Genomic DNA, 24712 nt, shown 5'->3' with positions numbered 1-24712 from the left:
AGCTTAATTGCCCATCAAAACTTAGAGAAATGGCTGGCTGTGGGGACAGTTTTCCCATCATCTCTCGCTGCTGCTTGCGTCACCTGTCAGGGGGCGGTGTTGTAATCCGGTCAAATACATCTTTCAGTCAGAACCGAAAACCCTCTGAAAACCTCGCCAGATGACACCAGCAGCAGCATCATGTTATGGTTCTCTGTGGAGCAACATATTATTTCCTTGTCCTGTTCTAACACGCTGCTTTTCATCGCCGACCCTCAACTCCTATAGCAAAAACAGTACAGAGCTGGGAGAGGAGTACGTAATGCTGGGAGCTCCAGGATGCTCACTATATGCAGATATTTGTTGTTGTGAAGATAAAGGTGGGGGCCTTGAAGTCTGTCTGGTGTGGGGGTGGATGGTTGGAGGTGGGGGCCTTGAGGACTGTATAGCAGCAGGCAGAGTTGTGGGTGTAAGTGGCTACGATTGGGCAGGCCTCTTTGTTGCCCAGAGAACAGACCATGGTTTCCTGGAACAATGCAGCTGATGAGAGGCTCTCCAAGGAAAATATGGGTCTGACATCATGGGTTCTTAAAGCACACAGCTGAGCCAACACTCTCCTGCCATAATCAGTACTCAGTGAATTTCCACTGCTGAAGGAAATGGAGGAAAAATAAGACAGAGAAGCCCCTATGGGCATGGGTCCCTTCCCCTTCTACACCCAGGTATGGCTAGATGTTCAAATTGAGAGTTTCAGTTTGAAATGGAAATGCATAATCCAGTGATATACAAAGTTAATGTCACATTGGCTGGTGTCCTAAGGAGAGAAGGAAGACAGGAAACAGTAGTGATGGGGAAAGATGCTGAGTTGAAGGACTAATATACAGTGAGAACAATAAATGCAATTGCCAGTCCTTCGTACTACTGTAAAAGTAATTGATATCCAGTATTTATTATTAAAAGAGAACTACATTTTGCCAGACTAACACAAATCATCCCTCCCCTAAAACAACCAAGAGGAAAAATAGTGAAATTGGAGTGTATTAAAATAAACCACAAGGTCATTTAAAAGACAATAGCGTACGTAGTTGTAGTAGGGTTTTGGAGCTTCCACTTCAGGGTTGGTCCAAAATGGGTGTCCTTAGGTGCACTCAACCCAGAGCGCATAGAGTCCATCTGATAAATTTGGGAAATTAGATACTTGAGACTGCTCCTTCCAGAATCTTTCTGCTGGTGTAGCAGAGGTGCAATGGAGAAATTCACAATTAGTTATGATATTACAGAATTACAAATCAGGAATTAGACCGCAGATGTTAAATAGATTCTACTTTTTTTAATCTTTTTTTTTTTTTTACAGAATACAGCATTGAAGTTTCTTGGAGATTTATTTGAACTCTAAATCCTGCAAGCTTGCAAACTGCAATTTGTCTATTCGGGCCTAATAATTGATCTTGTATTAGTCATTGAGAGGCTTGGATGAAATACCATCCAGGATTGCCGGGCCAGACGCTTGCCAACTCCCTGCTCCACACTTGAAACTGTTATGTCTGCTGAATGGAAGCCAGAAGGCCAATTTATCTGTGAAAATGACTTAAATGTTTGGTTATATATTCATAAAAAAGTGCTGACAGCGAATGAAAGCTTTGTCCTGTCACTGCAGAGCCGTCCGTCCTCTAAAAAGCTGAACACGCAGGCGCAGCTCTCCCCTCAGTGAACCCACACCGACTCTGTTTGCCTTGGCGGAACATGCCATCTTTTAGGAAGTATCACTTTGTCATCCAGAGTGTATTCAGTTTCAGACTGATGGTGAAATGATCTCCAATCTGAATCATGTGTTGATATACAGCCGAAGGACATAATTGATTTGTATAGTTTTTGCATATGCTCAGAGAGACAAAAGTGAGCTTTGTTACAATGCAACACTAATGTCTATGTCAGTGACACCAAGGTTTATTTTACAGGTCTGACCTTGCTGTGGATAGCTTACTGTGCTATAATTACAAAGTAGGCAGAATTGTGTGTTAATAAGATGCATTGCTGTAGAATGTCTCCTGGACCTCTCTGTTTCATTACATCCATTGGAAATTCATACTTGACGTTCATTGGTTGGTTTTCCCTTGCATCAAGCGAGAGGGACATGGTGATCAATTACACTCCAAATACTGATATAAGAAAGAAAACTGTTCACCTGGCTGTTTGTTTTCCTTCTTATGTTTGGTTGCCAAGCAAAAGTGGTAAAAACATCTTTGTTATTTTATTAATGGATGATATTCAAAGGTTTCTCAAAAGTGCCTGCAGAACATTCTGACATGAGCATGACAAATGGTATGAAATAAGTGCCCAGACGTTGTCATAATGTTGACAAGTGGTTTATTCAGCAGGAATGGTGAACAATCTGTCAGTATTTAAACATTTTCTACAGAAGGCAATCGAGCACCAGAAATAACAGCACTGTAATTAAACAGTTTCTTAGATGATGGTGAGCTTTGGAATCCCATGGCAATCAATTCAAATGTTTTCCTATTCCAGAGCGCTTGATATGGTTTTCCTATATGTAATTCAAAATACAGTTTTCATTCATGTTTGTGACATTGTAACTGCTGAGATAAATGGTGACAAAGAATCAGTCAAAATAGTGTTTTGGGAGTCAGATAACTGGATTAAATATCTAGATTCTATCATGCTCATAGCTTTACTCTGTTGCTGCCCCTCAAGAGGCCACCATTATTATCCTTTATGCCTGCATATTGACAGTCCCACAAAGTCCCACATGGTAAACTTCCATCTTCAGGTTTGTTTCAGGGAGAACTACACTCTTAGAAAAAAAGGTGCTATCTAGAACCTAAAAGAGTTCTTCGGCTGTCTCCATAGGAGAACCCGATGAAGAACCCTTTTTGGTTCCAGGTAGAACCCTTTTGGTTCTACGAAAAACCCTTTCCACTGAGGGTTCTACCTGGAACCCAAAAGGGTTCAACCTGTAACCCAAAAGGGTTCTCCTATGGACAGCCGAAGCCTAAGAGTGTAGAACTGAACTGGGGTCAGTCTGACCAGCGTATGCCTCAGGGGATGAATGAAACCTACACTTGTATTACTCAAGCGGCATTAGCATAGCTGAACAGCTGATCAGATGGATGGAGACATCGATCAAATGTGATAGCTTATGATTGACAGTTGTCAGTTTACCTATGCTGTCTTTCATTAAATAAAAATCTGACAATGCAAGTTGAATTAGATTGTGTCTTAATTTAGCTGAGATCTTTGGTATCAGTCTGGTGATATGGTACTGAAGGACAATCGTGCTGATAATAGGAACTCAACAAGCTTGTTTTAAAACCACATACATGCATCTCACAGAGGGTCAAATGGTATGCAGCCATAGAGGTCAACCTGGCTTTCAATTCACCTGACAATATCGTCCGTTGCCATATGTGAACGGACAAGATGGAGTCCTAATCTTAACCACTTCATCGCATTGTATGTGTTGATGATTACAGCTGTGGGTTGCTGATAGATGTAAGGATATAAGTACCACATTAATACTTTAGGTCAGACCGTCATTTTAATACTTCTTTTGATCATTTCTATCCCATTTTTATTGATGTCCGAATGCATCAACAGCCCAAAATTGTAAAAGGTTGTAATAAATAAAACATGTCTTACTTTGTGGGGAGCTGAGAACCAGATCTGATTCGCTGTGTCACTTAAGCTCTTTAACACATGGGCATGGTTTTACAAAACAAATCGTTCAACCTCAATCATACATATCCGTAAGCGTCAATGCCTTGGCTTTCTGATCATGGTGCGTTCACATAACATTTCGTTCAGGACAAACAAAAGTACACTATGACTTTTAACACCTTAATATTATTGAAGGATCACAGTTCACAGTGCTTTTTGTCAAGTTATTTGGCATAGGGATCTATATTGAGTAACAATAATTTAAAAACAGTAGAAAAAATAGCGTTTTGCCTTCTTGGGATCCACAACATGATACTTTTTTTCCATGCATTCACAGATTTCACACAAAGACATTTGCTCGCTTATACTACTACCTTATTAAAATTGCTTACAAATAAAAACACTATTAATAAAATGGTGGCCACAAGGCTGTGCAAAAGGGACGACCTCCAACGATAAGCTTTGCCATCTCTCTTTCTCTTCCTGTTTTAGCCCACCGTTGCAAGTAACAAACTACAAAATAGCACCATTATACAGTGGATAGGATTTTCTTAATACGGTTTTGCTATATGATACCATCATGTACAATGATAGTAGAAGAATGCATAGGATAACATAAATGGGAGTATTGGTTGATTATACACTGACAGAGGAGGAAGAGATGTGATGGGTTGTCAGGTTGTTGAAATGGTACATTGACTGTCAGGCATCCAGATTGTGCAAATAGCCATTACTCTCTGTAATCCTGACGCAAACACAGGAATTCTCAGAACATGGTCTGATGGAACCAGTGTGTGAACCTTGCTCACAGTAGCAGAGCTCTGAGTGACTGAGCTACAAAACGGACTGTGTGTGTGTGTGTGCACAACATTTTTAAACTGTAGTCCTGTTTGTAGGTGTTAGTTTCTGTGTTTCTAACAGTATTTGAGTTGCATATCATTCACTTGAGTGAACTATATGTGTTGCAGTTCATTTTATAGCCTTTTGTGATGAAACATCCATGCAGTCCATGTTCATACAGAAGAAGCAAAGGTCCCTCCCTAAGCTAACAAAATAAAAGAATGCAGGCCAAGTGAAATCAATCATTAATCGTCTTCCTGTAGCTGGCTATTTTTAGCGTCCCTCTGTCCTGTCCTCTGCATTAGAATCCATTTTTAATCAGACCAGATATTAGACCCAGAGAATCTACTGTGAGTCTTTACAAATTAAATATAAATTGAATCTCCTCAGTACTTACTGTTTACAGTACAGGATATAATATTACTGTCAGTTTCACTAGAATGGCTTAGCAGTACAAGAAGATTGTATCATCAGAATAGGTCTCTGGTCATATTGTTTCCTCAAAGCCTGGTTCTTATGTTATGGTTGCATGTAATACGCTTATTGTCTGTTGAAGCAGTGAATAGTAAATAAATAGCCTTAATGAAACACGTGACAACTGGGAAATTATATTTTGGCCAGAACTGACTGAAACTGAAATAAAATTCTCTTGAACTTCTAATATATTTTCCAAGCAGTGGATGTTAGATGAGAATGGGTGGGTGACTTATCCATTAGCCCGACTGCTTTGCATGGCCCAACCTCTCAGTGTAAAGCTTAAACTCTTTCAGAGTTCAGGTAAAGAGGATGAACCATTGGCTCCCATAGACAGACAGGTAAAACATGTCTGCTGGCTGCCCTCCTATTGGCTGTATGTAACACTGAGCCTATCAGAGGCCACCAGGGACACTATAGCTCAGCTCACACGTGGAGGTATAAGAAGAAGATGCTCTTTGATGTGTAAGCAGCTAAACTAGTCTGTTACATTGGTTTGACATGGAATATAATTCCTTCCAATATGAAATGGTGCAGTGTATAAAATAATAAAAATACCTCTCATATAACCCCAGCACTTCAACTCTCAGCTAGAGACATTACACACAAAGCTTATTACCATTAGCTTAGTACCATAATCCACCTTTTGTTGTTTTACAGTGAACCATTCCACAGAGGCACCAGGTATGGGCCCACCCTTCTCTCGTCCCTGTCTGCCTGTCCGTTAGCTTCTATCTTCTTCTACATTCGGTAGTTCCTTCCCCCTGTGTTTCCTCGACTTGAGTTCTTCTGATGTACCTCCTGAAAAGGATGGAGGGGGAACAGATTTTTAGGAGGAGAAACATTAGATAAGTGGATTAGGAGAGTGGGGAAAAAAACAGCTTTGGGTCAAAACCCAGTGCCTGTGTCTAGAACAACACAGCTGTACAATTAATGGATGATGGTTTCATAACCTTTTGCTATAGTGAAAGAGCCACAAACAGTACAGTATCGAGTATCCTCCCTACCAGAGCTGATAGGTCATATTTAAACCACAAGCCACCAGAGTGGCACTGACATTCAACACACTGTCCCTCTGCACATGAATAAATCAATGTGATTACACGCATGCCGTTACCCTCTGTAACTAGCATGCCACAAATCTGTTGCAATCTGAGGACCAGGGTTTCAGCACAAAATGTACAGTATGAAAGTAGAATCTGTCTGGGAGAGAGAGTGCCCATGGGTCTACCACAAAAACCACTTAGTCTTCTGCCCCTTCGCTAATGGCTTTCTTTTTTAAGAGAAGAGTTGTAAAATGCACCAAGTCCAAGCTTAAAAGGACGACATGGACACACAGGTGGAATTGGGAAACTAAGGGAGAGGAAAGAAACATTTCTTCTGGTTGGGTTGACTACTTTGGTTGGACTGGGCTTGACTACTAATTAAATTCTGTGCTTGTATTTCCTTCCCTCTCACTGACTGACTGTATTCAGCTGTAACCTGGCCAAGGAGTCATTGATTTTGTATCTACTAAACGAAGGTATGAACAGCTACGTATAACAATGACAAGTATGCATCACATATGATGGTAGTCATGGCACTAATCATGGCATGCTATATTCTACACTGAACAAAAATATAAACGTAACATGTAAAGTGTTGGTCATGAGCTGAAATAAAAGATCCCAGACATTTTCCATATGCACAAAAAGCTTATTTCTCTCACATTTGGTCTTCCCTGTCAGTGATAATTTCTCCTTTGCCAAGATAATCCATCCACCTGACAGGTGTGGCATATCAAGACGCTGATTAAACAGCATGATCATTACACAGGTACACCTTGTGCTGGGGACAATAAAAGGCAACTCTAAAATGTGCAGTTTTGTCACACAACACAATGCTACAGATGTCTCAAGTTTTGAGGCAGCGTGCAATTGGCATGCTGACTGCAGGAATATTCACCAGAGCTGTTGCCAGAGAGTTGAATGTTAATTTCTCAAATTCTTTTGCTTTAGAGAATTTGGCAGTATGTCCAACCTGCCTCACAACCGCAGACCACGTATAACCACGCCAGCCCAGGACACCCATATCTGGCTTCTTCACCTGTGGCCACCCGGTCAGCTGATGAAACTGTTGGTTTGCACAACCAAAGAATTTCTGCACAACTGTCAGAAATCATCTCAGGGAAGCTCATCTGCGTGCTCTTCGTCCTCACCAGGGTCTTGACCTGGCTGCAGTTTGGCATCGTAACCGACCTCAGTGGTCAAATGATCACCTTCGATGGCCATTGGCTGGAGAAGTGCGCTCTTCACAGATAAATCCCGGTTTCAACTGTACTGGGCAGATGGCAGACAGTGTGTATGGTGATGTGTGGGTGGGCGGTTTGCGCTGATGTCAAAGTTGTGAACAGAGTGCCCCATGGTGGCGGTAAAGTTATGGTATGGGCAGGCATAAGCTACGGACACAATTCCCTTTTATTGATGGCAATTTGCATAGAGATACCATGACAAGATCCTGAGGCCCATTGTTGTGCCATTCGTCTGCCGCCATGACCTCATGTTTCAGCATGAAAATCTATGGCCCCATGACACAAGGATCTACACAATTCCTGGAAGCTGAAAATGTCCCAGTTCTTCCATGGCCTGCATACTCACAAGACATGTCACCCATTGAGCATGTTTGGGATGCTCTGGATTGACGTGTACCACAGCATTTTCCAGTTCACGCCAATATCCAGCAACATCGCACAGCCATTGAAGAGGAGTGGGACAACATTCCACAGGCCACTATCAACAGCTTGAACAACTCTATGAGAAGGAGATGTGAGAAGGAAATTGTTGCATGTTGGGTTTATATTTTTGTTCTGTGTAGTTATAGTAGGAAAGTACCACTGCAGTAGTGAAGGACAAACAGCCTACCTTGCAAGATGTGTGACTATTCCCAGATAAAGGTTTCTGTCAGGAAAAATAATAAAACCGTTCAGATATGACACATTTGCTTTCCACTGTGGTAGTTTATTGTCCACAATGGAATAGTTAGCCACTCTCTAAGGTGTAAAAGTCAGTTATTGGTGTTTTCTGTCCTCATCATCAAGCCTTAGCCTTAACGTCTTAACTTGGAGTGCATGCTCTGGAAAAAGCCTGACACACAGTGTCTTCGGAAATTATTCAGACACCTTGACTTTTTCCAAATTTTGTTACGTTACAATCTTATTTTAAAATGTATTAAATTAAAAAATGTCCTCGGCAATCTACACACAATACCCCTTAATGACAAAGCAAAGACAGCCTTTTAGAAATGTTTGCAAATTTATCCAAAATTAAAAACAGAAATACCTATTCAGACCCTTTGCTATGAGACTCGAAATTGAGCTCAGATGCATCCTGTTTCCATTGACTATCCTTGAGATGTTTCTACAACTTGATTGGAGTCCACCTGTGGTAAATTGAATTGATTTGGACATGATTTCGAAAGGCAAACACCTGCCTATACAAGGTCCCAAAGTTTACAGTGCATGTCAGAGCAAAAACTAAGCCATGAGGTCAAAGGTATTGTCCATAGAGCTCCGAGACAGGGTTGTGTTGAGGCACAGATCTGGGGAAGGGTACCAAAAAATGTCTGCAGCATTGAAGCTCCTCAAGAACCTTCAATGCTCCTGAGTGGCACAGCGGTCTAAGGCACTGCATCTCAGTGCTAGAGGCGTCACTACAGACCCTGGTTCGGTCCCACGCTGCTTCACAATTGACCGTGATCGAGAGTCCCATCGGGCAACGCACAATTGACCCAGCGTCATCTGGGTTAGGGGAGGGTTTGGCCAGGGTAGGCCGTCAGTGTAAAATAAGTATTTGTTCTTAACTGACTTGCCTAGTTAAATAAAATAATTTAAATAAGAACACAGTGGCCTCCATCATTCTTAAATGGAAGAAGTTTGGAACCAGCAAAACTCTTGTTAGAGCTGACCGCCCGGCCAAACTAAGCAATAGGGGGAGAAGGGCCTTGGTCAGGGAGGTGATCAAGAACATGATGGTCACTCTGACAGAGCTCTAGAGTTCCTCTGTGGAGATGGGAGAACCTTCCAGAAGGACAACTATTTCTGCAGCACTCCAACAATCAGGCCTTTATGGTATAGTGGCCAGATGGAGGCCACTCCTCAGTAAAAGGCACATGACAGCCATCTTGGAGTTTGCCAAAAGGTACCTAAATACTCTCAGATCATGAGATACATGATTGGTTTGATGAAACTAAGATTGAACTCTTTGGCCTGAATGCCAAGCGTCACATCTGGAGGAAATCTGGCACCAACCCTATGGTGGAGCATGGTGGTGGCAGCATCATGCTGTGGGGATTTTTTTCAGCGGCATGGACTGGGAGACTAGACAGGATTGAGGCAAAGATGAACGGAACAAAGTACAGAGAGATCCTTGATGAAAACTTACTACAGAGCGCTCAGGACTTCAGACTGGGGTGAAGGTTCATCTTCCAACAGGACAACGACCCTAAGCACACAGCCAATACAACACAGGAGTGGCTTCGGGACAAGTCTCTGAATGTCTTTGAGTGGCCCAGCCAGAGCCCAGACTTGAACCCAATCGAACATTTCTGAAGAGACCTGAAAATAACTGTGCAGCAACGCTCCCCATCCAACCTGACAGAGATTGAGAGGATCTGCAGAGAAGAATGGGAGAAACTCCCCAAATACAGGTGTGCCAACCTTGTAGCTTCATACTCAAGAAGACTCGTGGCTGTATTCGCCGCCAAAGGTGCTTCGACAAAGTACTGAGTAAAGGGTCTGAATACTTAAATGTGATATTCTTCGTTTCATATTTAATTTTGGAGTATTGCGTGTAGATTAATGAGGGAAAAAAACAATTTAATGAATTTTATAATAAGGCTGTAACGTAACAAAATGTGGAAAAAGTAAAGTTGTCTGAATACTTTCTGAATGCACCGTATGATCTAACAATCAAATATACTGAAGGACCCACTACAATGTTCCATATCTATGTCCGTTCTGTTTCACTGATGTCAACTGTGTATGCTCTTATAATGTATATCTGTTTGGTGCTGTGCTCACCTTCTTGGGTTTTGTCTTGTCTGGGTGCTGTGCTGTCCTACGCTCTGTGCCTCTGTCCACGCTTTGCACTGCAGTACTAACCTTAGGTGTTCTTGGCATGTCTGTGTGGCGCTGTGCGCGCACAGAGCGAGCTGCCTTGCCAGACTTGACAGGGGCACAGTACATTTCGAGCCGCCGTAGCTCGCAACTCTGGAAGCAGCACTCGTCCACAATACCACGGTTATGTGACCGCCGTGAACTGGGGCCATACCCCGTTGGTTTACCTGGAGAGACAGAAAGAAGAATTTGTGTTACTACATGTGAAGACATAAAGAGCATGTAAAGAGCATGCAGAGAGCATGTAAAGAGCATGTAAAGAGCATGCAGAGAGCATGTAGAGAGCATGTAAAGAGCATGTAGAGAGCATGCAGAGAGCATGTAAAGAGCATGTAGAGAGCATGTAAAGAGCATGTAGAGAGCATGTAGAGAGCATGCAGAGAGCATGTAGAGAGCATGCAGAGAGCATGTAAAGAGCATGTAGAGAGCATGTAAAGAGCATGTAGAGAGCATGCAGAGAGCATGTAAAGAGCATGCAGAGAGCATGTAGAGAGCATGCAAAAATTATGCAAAGAGCATGCAGAGAGCATGTAAAGAGCATGCAGAGAGCATGTAAAGAGCAAGGATAGCTGTCGTTCCAGTTTGTTCTGTAAGTAAATAAAAAAGAGAACTGAAGAGAGCTTGACGTTTATGACATTTTGGACTTCCATGTATGTTTGTCTTCATGTTATAGGTCGAAGTTAAACGTTGAGGTAAAAGTAGAGGTCATAGGCATGTTAAGTGTTGTGTCACGGGTGTGTTACGTCAACCACAGGTGCTTTAAAAGAGCCAATGGAATCATATACAACATAACCCATTACAGTCTTGGATATGGACCAACTTCTTTAGTGCAGATGTCCTGGAAGGTCTTATATCTGTGAGCTGAATGAATCCAAAAAGCTGTAATCATTTGTGGCTGTGCGCCAGGACCTGGGCCCTGTAATAGCTGAGTGCTAACGGCCAGGTTGTGGACTTGATTATTCTGATATATGGACAGCGTTAATGACATTGATTTCTTCACTGCAAAATGTACAGGGTATCGCATTGCACTGTGCGGACTCTTTTTGGCAGCCGTGAGGCAGTAAAAAAGGTCACGGTCACCGTAACATTGAGAATATCACGTTCTGACGTTTTAGACCCATTAGGCCAAACCTCAACCCCTCGGGGCCCATCAGCCTGCAGAGAAAGCAGGCCCAGGCCTAAGTCACACCCTCTGGCAGCCTGGTTGGTCGTTTCATTCACATTTTCACATTTTCACCTGGCAACCCAGCAGCCCTTTATTGCTGACAATATCAGAGCCAGTTGAACTCTGGATACTGTGGATGCTGGTACAATGCAGCCATGCTGTTGTTCCCAAACAACTATATGGCTTTCCTGAGACACGACTAGACTCATAGTTCCCATACGTGCAAAAGATAGGCAGTTGGTGGCACCTAAATTGTGTGTGGGGGGGGGGGGGGGGGTCAATGGCAGGAAGAGAATAAATGAAATGGTTTCAAACACATCACACACATGGTTTCCATGTGTTCGATATCAGTCCATTCACTCCATTCCAGCCATTATTATTAGTCGTTTAACCCTCACCAGCCTCCTGTGGTGCAAAGCCAGAGAGGCTCACTTGGAGGTCTGGTGCTCTTCAGTATGAATCGGAATCTGAGCACTTCTCTGAGAACCCAAGTCACCTTCTACAGTGATGTGAGTGGAAGGGAGGAGGAAGTTAGGAGTTGCTTTGACACCTGAATGCCAACAGCTTTCGACTCCCTCTCTCCAAACCCACTTTCTTTCAGTGGCCGTTAAAAAAATATCCCACTCTCCATTTACAATTCCCCGCTCACCTCAGGCAATATAGCCTTGATAGGCTTTTCCCTGTTACCAAATGAAATAATAATAATGTAATATGGCATTTACAAGGAGGAAATGCCTTTCCCTTTCAGAGTTAATAGCTCTTGGCCTGGGAGCCTGCCAGTGCTGACAAAGTGCATTAACTTCTGCTCTATGCCTTCCTTATCTTGACAATGTTGTTTTGGACAGAGAGGAGCTCCAATTCAGAAACAGATGCATCTCTCCACAGTTCTCAGTCAGGACCCTGGGTACAGTGTGAAGAAAGATTATGGAGGTAGTTGTACTGTGTGTGAGAGAACACTGATCTCAAGTCAGATGATGAAATACAGTGTGTGTTCATGGATAGTTGAAGGTGAGAGGGTTCTATACTGGCTAAAAGGTTGAAGGTGAGAGGATTCTATACTGGCTAAAAGGTTGAAGGGGAGAGGGTTCTATACTGACTAAAAGGTTGAAGGTGAGAGGATTCTATACTGGCTAAAAGGTTGAAGGTGAGAGGGTTCTATACTGGCTAAAAGGTTGAAGGTGAGAGGGTTCTATACTGGCTAACATATTGAAGGTGAGAGGGTTCTATACTGGCTAAAAGGTTGAGGGTGAGAGGGTTCTATACTGACTAAAAGGTTGAAGGTGAGAGGGTTCTATACTGGCTTAAAGGTTGAAGATGAGTGGGTTCTATACTGGCTAAAAGGTTGAAGGGGACAGGATTCTATACTGGCTAAAAGGTTGAAGGTGAGATGGTTCTATACTGGCTTAAAGGTTGAAGGTGAGAGGGTTCTATACTGGCTTAAAGGTTGAAGGTGAGAGGGTTCTATACTGGCTAAAAGGTTGAAGGGGAGAGGGTTCTATACTGACTAAAAGGTTGAAGGTGCTGCAGTGGACAGCAAGAATAGCTGATTCCGCAGGCAAGGAGAAAGAGATAGTTCTCACCCAAGGTCTATGTCCAGGTGGCCATGGCCATGTTATAGCCTCCTTACAATGAGAACTGTACGTGCAATACACCAGTTTTCACCTAGAGAATGAAAGGTAGCAGGTCTCATTGTTTGAAGACTATTTGGGGATTTTCATAACTTCATCCCTCTTTGTGTCCTCAGCTGGGCCCACTTAAAGATGTACTCTCTGACTTTTGTATAATTTCAGCCAGTAGTTTTGAAAGTGGCGCTCACGAGCCAAAAATGGGTCCCTGTTTTTTGTGCACTACGTCATTCAATTGTGTAGGGCGGCAGGTAGCCTATCGGCTACAGTATTTTGACCAGTAACCGAAAGGTCGCTGGTTTGAATACCTGAGTTGACAAGGTAAAAAATCTATCTGTGCCCTTGAGCAAGGCACTTAAACCTAATTTGCTCCAGGTGCGCCATGCCATGGCTAACCCTGTAAAACAACACATTTCACTGAACCTATCCAGTGTATGTGACAATACATTTCACCGAACCTATCCAGTGTATGTGACAGTACATTTCACCGAACCTATCCAGTGTATGTGACAATACATTTGACTGAACCTATCCAGTGTATGTGACAATACATTTGACTGAACCTATCCAGTGTATGTGACAATACATTTCACTGAACCTATCCAGTGTATGTGACAATACATTTGACTGAACCTATCCAGTGTATGTGACAATACATTTCACTGAACCTATCCAGTGTATGTGACAATACATTTCACTGAACCTATCCAGTGTATGTGACAATACATTTGACTGAACCTATCCAGTGTATGTGACAATACATTTGACTGAACCTATCCAGTGTATGTGACAATACATTTCAAAAAATGTTTTACTATGTCATCCATTTTGTTTGATATGTTACAAATCCAATTCATGCAATTTGTTGTGCTTAAGATCGCGGAGTGCATCTTTAATGTAATGTTTACTGAATGGCATGTTGTAATTAAGCCAGAATAAACCATGATAAATTGTCACTTAACCATTGTTGCCGAATTTTCATGACGAGGGAAACCTTCTTGCGAGGCCGAGTTTGTGATTATTCAAGCAGACAGGTTGTATTGTGAGCCAGGAGTTGATTGTGCTGGTCCTGTTTTCCAATCCCTCCCAATAAAGGCCTCCAAAATGAACATCCACTATTATTCTCAATATAACCTGTAACCTTCTGAACCATCAGCTGGAGAGGAGAGAAATCATCCGGATGCAGATTTTAACATGAAGAAGAATCAGCTGGTTTTAAAAAGCAGAAATCATCAGTAATCAGGTGGAATAGGTTTTGGAAGGTTTTAAGTGCCACGTTTCAAGGGATCACTGACTGTAATTCGCCGGGAACAAAGAGTTGGTGTGCTGTTGTTGTAAACAAACTCAGACAAACCACCTTCTCCTGCCTGCCGTATGGTGTGGACATCCAGCCCGGTGGATGGTGTGAGAAACAGGCTGTTTGAGAAGGGGGATCCGTGGTGATTGGTAAAGGCTTTTGTTTTGGAGTTTGGTTGCAGCCATTCAAGGCATGGCAGATTAGTGGTAGGCTACACATCTTCTGTTTGTGTCACTGTCGTAGACAGACACCCACTACAGATTAGGGTGAAGTTTTGTTTTGGTGTTGTGTGTTGTTGCACACATCTATTGGATAGAAGGGGGGCCCATTTTCCCCCTTTTTGTAGGGTGAATGAGGGTGAATAGATTCAACTGAGATCTAAGTGCTGCATAACAACTGTTTGGCTGCATAGAGAGAGGCTCCATCATGACTTGAAAGAAGGAATGTCTACAACTCTGTAATGCTCCCCAGTGGTTTATTAAGATGCACACAAGACAATGTTTTGATCCCACTGCGATCTTTGTCAGGTCAGTCGACAATGTCTTAGCTGAAGAGCAAGGCAGCCTGTTTAGGTCAACCTGACTGAGCAGCACACAAGCTAGAGTGACCTTTTGGTCAAGCAGCATTGACCTTTTGGCAGTAGTGCCATAACAGCAGAGAAGCATGGGTACAAATATAAGCCATACTTTTAACTACCACTATTGTGCTCATGATCATGCTCAAGTTACTATTATATTTTATTTGTCATGTGCAGTGCATTCGTGAAGTATTCAGACCCCTTCCCCTTATCCACATTTTGTTACGTTACAGCCTTATTCTAAAATGGATTAAATTAATAAAAATCCTCATCAATTTACACACAATACCCCATAATGACAAAGCGACCTTAATTAAATCCTCCTGATTCCTGCTTACAAGCTAAAATGAAAGCAGGAAGCAACAATGGCTCGGCCTATAAAAAAAGTGGTCAGATGAAGCAGATGCTAAACTATAGGACCGACATGAGTAAGACCTTTAAACAGGTCAACATTCACATGGCCGCTGGGCCTGACGGATTAACAGGACGTGTGCTCCGGGCATGTGCTGACCAACTGGCAGGTGTCTTCACTGACATTTTAAACATGTCCCTAATTGAGTCTGTAATACCAAGATGCTTCAAGCAGACCACCATAGTCCCTGTGCCCAATAGCACTAAGGTAACCTGCCTAAATGACTACAGACCCATAGCACTCATGTCCATAGCCATGAAGTGCTTTGAAAGGCTGGTATTGGCCCACATTAACACCATTATCCCAGAAACCCTAGACCCACTCCAATTTGCATACCTCTCAAACAGATCCACAGATGATGCCATCTCTATTGCACTCCACACTGTCCTTTCACACCTGGACAAAAGGAACACCTATGTGAGAATGCAATTCATTGACTACAGCTCAGCGTTCAACACTATAGTGCCCTCAAAGCTCATCACTAAGCTAAGGATCCTGGGACTAAACACCTCCCTCTGCAACTGGATCCTGGACTTCCTGACGGGCCGCCCCCAGGTGGTGAGGGTAGGTAGCAACACATCTGCCACTCTGATCCTCAACACTGGAGCCACTCAGGGGTGCCTGCTCAGCCCCCTCCTGTACTCCCTGTTCACCCATAACTGCATGGCCAGCCATGACTCCAACACCATCATTAAGTTTGTGGACGACACAACAGTGGTAGGCCTGATCACCGACAACGACAAGACAGCCAATAGGGTAGAGGTCAGAGCCCTGGCCAGGTGGTGCCAGAATAACAACCTATCCCTCAACGTAATCAAGACCAAGGAGATGATTGTGGACTACAGGAAAAGGAGGACCGAGCACGTCCCCATTCTCATCGACAAGGCTGTAGTGTAACAGGTTGAGAGCTTCAAGTTCCTTGGTATCCACATCACCAACAAACTAGATTGGTCCAAACACACCAAGACAGTTGTGAAGAGGGCACGACAAAACCTATTCCCCCTCAGGAGACTGAAAAGATTTGTCATGGGTCCTCAGATCCTCAAAAGTTTCTACAGCTGCAACATCGAGAGCATCCTGTCTGACTGGTTGCATCACTGCCTGGTATGGCATCTGCTCGGCCTCCGACCGCAAGGCACTACAGAGGGTAGTGCGTACGGCCCAGTACATCACTGAGGCTAAGCTGCCTGCCATCCAGGATCTCTACACCAGACGGTGTCAGAGGAAGGCCCTAAAAATTGTCAAAGACCCAGCCACCCTAGTCATAGTCTGTTCTCTCTGCTACCGCATGGCAAGCGGTACCGGAGTGCCAAGTCTAGGACCAAAAGGCTTCTCAACAGCTTCTACGCCCAAGCCATAAGACTCCTGAACAGGTAATGAAATGGACTATTTGCATTGTGTCCTGCCACTCCCCCCCCACAACTTTTTATGCTGCTGCTACTCTCTGTTTATCATCTATGCATAGTCCCTTTAACTATACATTCATGTACATATTACCTCAATTAGACCGACTAACCTGTGCCCCCACACATTGGCTACCCGGATTATTTGCAGTGTCTCGCCACCCCCCACCCACCAACCCCCTCCTTTACGCTGCTGCTACTCTCTGTTTATCATCTATGCGTAGTCACTTTCACTATACCTACATGTACATATTATCTCAATTAGCCTGACTAACCTGTGCCCCCGCACATTGACTCTGTACCTGTATATAGTCTTGCTACTGTTGTTTTCACTGTCATTTTAATGTTTTTTTTACATTTGATTTCTTTACTTATCTATTGTTTACATAATACCTATTTTTGTAATTAAAAATTGCACTGTTGGTTCGGGCTTCTAAGGAAGCATTTCACTGTAAGGTTGTTGTATTCGGCGCATGTGACAAACACATTTTGATTTGAAAATAGTTTTTTTGAAACGTATTACATAAGAATACAGATCCTTTGCTATGAAACTCAAAATTGAGCTCAGGTACATCCTGTTTCCATTTATCATCCTTGAGATGTTTCTACAACTTGATTGGAGTCCATCTGTGGTAAATTCAATTGATTGGACATGATTTGGAAAGGCACACACCTGTCTATATAAGGTCTCACAGTTGACAGTGCATATCAGAGCAAAAAAACAAGTCATGGGGTCGAAGGTATTGTTCGTAGAGCTCTGAGACAGGATTGTGTTGAGGCACAGATTTAGGGAATGGTACCAAAATATTTCTGCAGCATTGAAGGTCCCCAAGAACACATTGATCACCATCATTCTTAAATGGAAGAAGTTTGTAACCACCTCAAGAGTTTCGCTGAGAGATGGGAGAACCTTCCAGAAGGACAACCATCTCTGCAGCACTCCACCAATCAGGCCTTCATGGTTGAGTGGCCAGATGCAAGCAACTCCTCAGTAAAAGGCACATAACAAACAGCCCGCTTGGAGTTTGCCAAAAGACACCTAAAGGACTCTCAGACGATGAGAAATAAGATTCTCTGGTCTGATAAAACCAAGATTGAACTCTTTGGCCTGAATGCCAAGAGTCACATCTGGAGGAAACCTGGCACCATGCCTAAGGTGAAGCATGGTGGTGGCAGCATCATGCTGTGGGGATGTTTTTCAGCAGCAGGGACTGGGAGACTAATCAGGATCGAGGGAAAGATAAACAGAGATCCTTGATTAAAACCTGCTCCAGAGCGCTCAGGACCTCAGACTGGGTTGAAGGTTCACCTTCCTACAGGACAACGACCATAAGCACACAGCCAAGACAACGCAGGAGTGGCTTCAGGACAAGTCTCTGAATGTCCTTGAGTGGCCCAGCCAGAGCCCAGATTGAGCCCGATCAAACATCTCTGGAAACCTGAAAATAGCTGTGCAACATCGCTCCCCATCCAACCTGACAGAGCTTGAGAGGATCTGCAGAGAAGAATGGGAGAAACTCCTCAAATACAGGCGTGCCAACCTTGTAGCGTCATACCCAAGAAGACTCAAGGCTGTAATCGCTGCCAAAGATGCTTCACCAAAGCACCGAGTAAAGGGTCTGAATACTTATGTAAATAGGATATTTCAGTTTTTTATTTGTAATAAATTTGCAAACAATTCTAAAAAACAGTTTTTGCTTTGTCATTATGGGGTATTGTGAGTAGATTGATGTTGATTTAAAAAAAATAATAAGTAGAACAAGTCAAGAGGTCTTAACACTTTCCGAAGTAAAAATATAAACGCAACATGCAACAATTTCAACGATTTTACTGAATTACAGTTTATATAAGGAAATCAGTTTTAAATCAATTTTAATACAGTTCATGAAACCTTCGGACCAGCACTTTACACGATTATTTTTTATCAGTATATTTGAACGACTTCTAAGACAAAAGTCAAAGAGGCAGGCCACTCACTGCTCCATCCTGCTGCTTGGATAGAGCTATGCTGGAGACACTGCAGCACATAGCTCACATTCCTCAAACGAGTAAGGCTGTAAAGACAGGGCTCTCCTCCAGAGTGGGCACAGAAAGGATCTGAGTTTTACAGCCTCTCCGTGGTTAAAAAAAACAGTGAATTCTTGGAACCGGTGCAGCGCACTGCCTGTGGAGTGTCAGGGAGTTTATGGTTTGTCGGGGTCTACGAAAGCTGCTATAGACCTGGAAACTACCTCTTTATCACTGGTACCACAAAGAGTTTATAGCCTAGCTAAATTTCCCTCACATTTTCAACTGAGGTTATGTCTGCTTTTAGGCAATTAAAAGCCAGTTTGTAAGAGCATTTAGGATCCTAACTCAGTGAGTTAGGGTCTCGTGGGATGGGATAGACTGGATGGGTCAGTCAGTTCAAAATTATGTGACATAGCAAGCTTGGCTAGCTCTGGCTAGTTACAGTCTAGGAACAATTTACCAGGGTTTAAGTTTCGGTTTTAGCCCTAAGTAGAGGCCTCAGATGAAACTGTAGGCTATAATAATGTGGGCACAATGTGTGCAATATCTGTACGAGTTCTTTATGGTCAAGCCTGGCCAACATCACCAGTAGAACAGGTTTATTTCAACTCAAGCCTTTGTGTCTTGACTCCAAACTGACAGAACTCAAATCTAACATCCCCATCCTGTCGCTTTCATGATAAGTATGTTTGTTATGCAGAGTAGTTATTCAGTGAGGAGGGTCAACATTCTCATTTCAGCACTCCATGGAAAAACAACACCTTTTCACAGTGACAAAGTGCACACAAAGTGCAAACAGGAGACCTTTCTTTCTTTAGTGCTGAGTACCTTCTGCTGAGTGTGTGTGTGTTCAGGTCCAGTGTATAAAACTAGAGAGGTGGGGAGGTGGAGGGGAGGGGTGCATCCTGATCATCCTGTAATCCCCCATAATCCCCTGCTGCTCTGGGACAAGGCCTAGCTGTGTGGGTAGTGAGGCTGATGTGCTGTTTACACGTTCTCCACTCTCCTACTCCAGCTGCTTCAAATAGAATAGACACAGAGAGACAAACAAGGCTGAGAAAGGATAGGATGGCTCATCAATGGCTGCTTAAAAGCAATTTACTCCCCTCTGTTCCTCGTTCTGTTTAAACTACATGCTGTTGGGAGGGCGATGTCACAGTGCCAATCTGAATTTGTTTTCATCCCGACTATAAATGTATCTCATGTACAACTCTCTCTGAGGTAGTGGCTTATGACATGGCATTATGAGACAAAAAGGACAAGACTGGTTTGTCTATTGCCCTGTGTGGCTGAATCTCTGTGCCTTTTGCTGAATAGGTTTATCTCTGACCCTGACATGGTTCCTTCTGATTAAAATGTATATCACTAATACATTTACGAATACTCCCAGCATCATCCACATTAGAGACTTGGTATATGCCATGACATTGTATTTATGGAGTTACTAAGAGAAAGGTGGTGTGCCATGGAAGTCCTTTTTCATTTTTAGTCAGTTGTATTTTTTCCACATCCTAGAGCTCTGGAGTGTAGGTGCATCGTAGGGGTTCACTTTTAGACTGTGAGAGGAAATTCTTCAGAATAGAATAACCAGCTCCATCCAGACTACATTACAGGAAGTGGGTGTTATCTACAATAAAAGCTCAGGAAGAGTTGATTCATGTCTTTCAGAGAATCTACAGTACCCCACTGATCAGAGAATGTTCCTACCGATTTTCCTCACAATTTTCCTGTCGTCCAGTGTTCCTATTTGCAAACTGGGGTTACCCAGATTCTGTTCAAAAGGCCCCCACGAAGACCAGATTCACAGTATGTCTGTATATCCACTCTACTCCACTCAACCCGGGAGGAGTTTGCCTGCTAAAGCATTACTAAGACAACTGAGGATTTCTAGGTCAGGCTAATAATTGGAAAAACTGACTACGGTTGTGGATTTAGTTTTTATTCTTTAGACCACATTTTGTTTCAATAAAATATTTTTCCACCGAGTAGTATTTCACATTTCTGTCAAGGTAATGAAATATGAAGTCTTGAAATGCAAGTGCAGCTACTTTAGCAGTGACATGGTGGGTAAGGTGGATTGGCCCAGCGTCTCAGCCCGCAGAAAGCCCAGTGTCACTGCAACACGTTGGGGACACATCATTACTACGGTGGCTGCCAAGTTCAATATGGTGCAGCAGACTGGAGGAGAGGAGTTCAGCTCAGGAGCAGACCAGACCTGACAACCGCAAGGAGCTGTCACTCTTCCCAGTGCAAAAGACGACAGAGCCGAAAATGGATTATCCAGATATCTCACCTAAAGACTCATTGTTATACATGTGGTTCCATCTGACAGCCGGAGAGAGAGACATACTGTCCACACAGTGAGCCACCTGCTGTACATACCTCACCGTTCCTTTCCAGAAAGGATGGAGTGTGCCTGAAATGTCCTCGACTCAATGAACATTTTTTAACACGAGAACAAGGCATTGATGGATGGGCACTTTGCAGCTCAATGATCGCACAGTACAGTCTATAGTCACATGGATGCAGTTTAGTTCCAAACCTTGACCGATTGAATTCCCAGAGCCAGATAAGGTCTATCTGACGTCTGTGAGTTCATGATTGGAATGATTTGCTGTTTATGTCCATTGTTTGGTTCATCAATTAATTATCATAGAATAATCTTGTTGAAGATACAGTTCTATTCCAAATACAAGATATGGCAGTGTGGTAAATTCTGGCAACTCAAGATTATATTCCATTGGCCATGTGAAATCCATTTAAACCCTTTCACAGTCTCACATCATCAAATCTCCCAGACAGTCTCACACCTCATCAAAAGTCTTTACACATATTACATATTTCATCAAGTTCACAGAAGAATTGTTATCACGCAATCAAACATTCTCAACTCTGTCACAACTAGTCAACAACAACAAAAAACAGCACCTCAAGAGAACTTTCAGTGGCATTCCACAGTACATGGTTGTGAGTTAACTGAGAAACTACCATGATGTAATACAAGTCTGAATTAAGTTGGAGCATAGAGCCTCTTTCAAGATGATTGACATCTCTGAGCTGTATTGATATGTCAATGTCAGTGATACGAAAGGATGGTGCACAATAATGGTTTAGCCTTGGAGAGGTGGTAAAGAGAGACTTGACACTTGTATGTGCAGTGATTTCACTCAACGCCAGCTAGGGACCCTCAAGGCACCACATTCAGTGTATGGCACTAATGAGCCAAACCACAACCTTTCTGAGTCCATGGTTCTAATGGGAAGAAGTAGTCCCCTGAGGGAAGGATCAGGGTCCATGTCATAAGAACACTGGCTACTGCTGAGTGGGAGAACGCAACACCTTGACACAGCTCAGCACTGCCATATATTGCATCTTGTTCTGGCCTTTGTGCCTCCAATGGAAAATAGGAGATTTAAGTCCTGGATTCTTAGCGGATGGTTTTCTTTGGGTAGCTTTCCCCATTTCTGGTGGAAAAAGAGTTCACTGCAACATTTATGTCTCTCCCTCCTCCTTCTTACAGATAGTCAGCCTCAATTCCACTTAAAACCCCATCCCCATAGACCCAGCAGCCATCTGAATGAGCAGAATATACATATAGCTGTTTAACATCATTCTACACTTCATTTACCTCTCAGCAACCCCCAGAACCTCACTCCTGCTTCAAGGGCATTGCATCATGTGATTCTATATATTCCATTAGTCTAAGTCAGGAGTCCATCACAATCATGGACAGAGACAAAATATACATATAAGCATCAACTCTTTCAAATCTGATAAGTCTACAGCTGAAATGTTTAATAGGAGTGCGGAAAAGGACAGCGGGAATGGTTATTAGAAAGTGAAGGCCAGATGAGAGAGATCTGATACTGTTTAATTTATGAGGTTGCGCATTAGCGCTTTGGGAGAATGGAGCAGCAGCAATCCTTTATGAATAAATAAAAGGTGCACTTACTGAAATAAAAGCCTCTCTCTCCACACACAAACTGCAGCGTGTCCACCAGCTCCGCCCCACACAGGGTCTCGGGCCCCGCCCCTGTTGCCGCCGAAGTCAGGGTTAGGACGCACAGCAGCAGTGAGAGGGTGTGGGTACAGGAGACACAGCACATCGCACTCTGCGTTCAATGGGGAGAAGGGCACAGTTAGTAGGGCATGGCAGGCAGAGAATATCGTCAGTCTCACCGCCCATATCGTATTTCACCAGTGTCAGTATGACTTGGTTGCAGTGATTTCAGCATCTTCGTCATTATCAGTTTTTACTATAGATTTGCGAAATATATAGCTAGGTTTTCCAATAGGTTCCCAATAAGTGAAGGAACAGGTGTCTATGGAACCGTGACGTCCAAAACAATCACACCATTATAATAAAAGAGCCTACAATAATACCAGTCTATGAGTTTTGGTTACGATTTACGCACGTATGGTCCTTGACGTTTATTAATTCTTACAAGCATATTAGGATGTATGGAGCGGTGACTGCCCGAGCCGCTTCCTGAGGAGAGGGCGCTTTCCCGGTTCGAAGCTCATACACATCATTGTCTTGTCTGTAGGCTATTTCACTGATAATATTCCCGCAGCCATCAGACAGTTACGTTTCACAACCCGATAATCAAACTTTTGGGGTGTTATAATAAAGAACAATTGCATAGGAATTAGTCACAGAGAGGGAGAGGTATGCATAAAACGAATGCATAAATCAATCAATGCGATAAGATATCTTTAAAATCGTTTGTTTCCAAACAGTCTTCTTTAAGTAGGCTTAGTTTTAAGATAATGTAATGATGCCCTTGCTTTCTCTCATCCTCAGCTCCAAAAACGATCGTTCAGGACAGGAACCACAGAGCCAAGGATCTTGCCTATCCAAACATGAGATGGAAAACGGTTCACGCGCCAAACCCAGCAGATGAAGCATATCGGGACAAATTTACATAATAAAGAGAATATATACAGGATTCATATACATCACAACCCCTACCACATAGTTATCTTGCCCAAAGGGCGCCTTCTTAGACGCCTTAAACCCTTCCTTATTGTTTGTTTTCCTACAATCCAATGTGGTACCCAAATGCGGAGTCAGCAGAAATTACTTTGAAAGTTCAGTAACTAATGCAGCAGCATTAGTGGTTTATATTCATGGAAACGGAATCGGTCGGCGCGCAATGCGCAAACGTGTCGAAACTCATGCTGGAAACGCATTGAAACATCCACGCGAGTGTGTTAACTCATGCACGCAGACATGCCTAATAACCTTATTTGCGTAAAGTCAATGAAAGTAAATGTTATAGCTAGGCTACATATAATGTCTATGTGGAAACAGTCAAACGTGCTTTCACAGAAAATGCACGCAAATCTACCTGCTGACATGTTCTGATAGACATTTTGAAATAGTCTATAATAAAACCGATGTGTACATTAGATCCCTGAACTAAAATAATCTGCTCTAATCAAACATGGGTCTTTATTCATTTTTGCTTTGATACTGCAAATAAATCAGGTTGGTGCTTGCAACAACAACAACACAAATTGTAAGTAAGGTAACAAACAATCTGGTGTCAAAGGAAATTATTTAAAGTTACCTTGAAGACATCACATAAATGCCACTGGAAGAAATGACCGCTAGACATCCCCACGGGTCTCCGCACGACAAAGCCCAGCAAAAATGAACTTGTTTGAAGTCATTAAAAACAGTGAGAAAGTGGATAAGATGCAGGCAATGTCACATCTCAATATTCCGACTTTGTTCCATTGCGCAGGCTCGTTTTGGAGAAGTGAGATTTAGCGAACTGGAGACGGATTTAGAGAGAAAATCCCTCACATGTATCTATCTACATTACACAGACATTTTCAACAGGAAACAGCTGGGGCAGCATTTGCCTTCTCCCCATCCTAAATTATTCATTAAGGATTTTGGGCACATATTCAAATAACGTCATCATTTATACTTTTCTTAGAATGGGATTGAATTTTGATCTCTTTAAGGCTTGGACCCATACCACCCGCTCTTCTCAAAGCTTGTTACGTGTAGAAATCTCAATGATGAGTTGTTATAGGCATTGGAAAATATAATTATTGTCCACGAAGCTCGTGCGTAATTTATGTGCCACAT

At 42.8% G+C, this 24712-nt stretch overlaps 1 protein-coding gene across 3 annotated transcripts; it reads right to left on the bottom strand.

Annotated features, from left to right (window-relative positions):
• Nucleotides 1-2329: 2329 nt before the first annotated feature.
• LOC139393311 (insulin-like growth factor 1) lies at nucleotides 2330-24483 on the bottom strand. Of its 3 annotated transcripts, none has more exons than XM_071141845.1 (5): nucleotides 24183-24483; nucleotides 22562-22721; nucleotides 10025-10287; nucleotides 7869-7904; nucleotides 2330-5769 (listed from the first exon to the last, which is right to left on the bottom strand). In XM_071141845.1, exons 1-5 carry the CDS (start codon nucleotides 24228-24230, stop codon nucleotides 5710-5712), a joined length of 567 nt encoding a protein of 188 aa, XP_070997946.1. In that variant the 5' UTR covers nucleotides 24231-24483; the 3' UTR covers nucleotides 2330-5709. The 3 variants fall into 3 exon arrangements, with proteins under 3 accessions (XP_070997946.1, XP_070997948.1, XP_070997947.1); XM_071141847.1 differs by having other exon boundaries at nucleotides 10106-10287; nucleotides 24183-24455; XM_071141846.1 differs by lacking the exon at nucleotides 7869-7904 and having other exon boundaries at nucleotides 24183-24466.
• Nucleotides 24484-24712: the final 229 nt, after the last annotated feature.

The sequence above is a fragment of the Oncorhynchus clarkii genome, chromosome 33 (genome assembly GCF_045791955.1).
Source record: "Oncorhynchus clarkii lewisi isolate Uvic-CL-2024 chromosome 33, UVic_Ocla_1.0, whole genome shotgun sequence".
NCBI lineage: Eukaryota > Metazoa > Chordata > Actinopteri > Salmoniformes > Salmonidae > Oncorhynchus > Oncorhynchus clarkii.
Note: the sequence above shows the minus strand (reverse complement) of the source record. Positions and strands in the feature narration are given on the sequence as shown.

Coding starts and splice junctions, on each gene's coding strand:
- LOC139393311 (XM_071141845.1), bottom strand. CDS start 24,230: ATGTCTAGCGGTCATTTCTTCCAGTGGCATTTATGTGATGTCTTCAAG. Junction 7,905..10,024: donor ACAAGACAAAACCCAAGAAG/GTGAGCACAGCA, acceptor TTTTCCTGACAG/AAACCTTTATCTGGGAATAG. Junction 5,770..7,868: donor ATAGTCACACATCTTGCAAG/GTAGGCTGTTTG, acceptor CATCCTTTTCAG/GAGGTACATCAGAAGAACTC.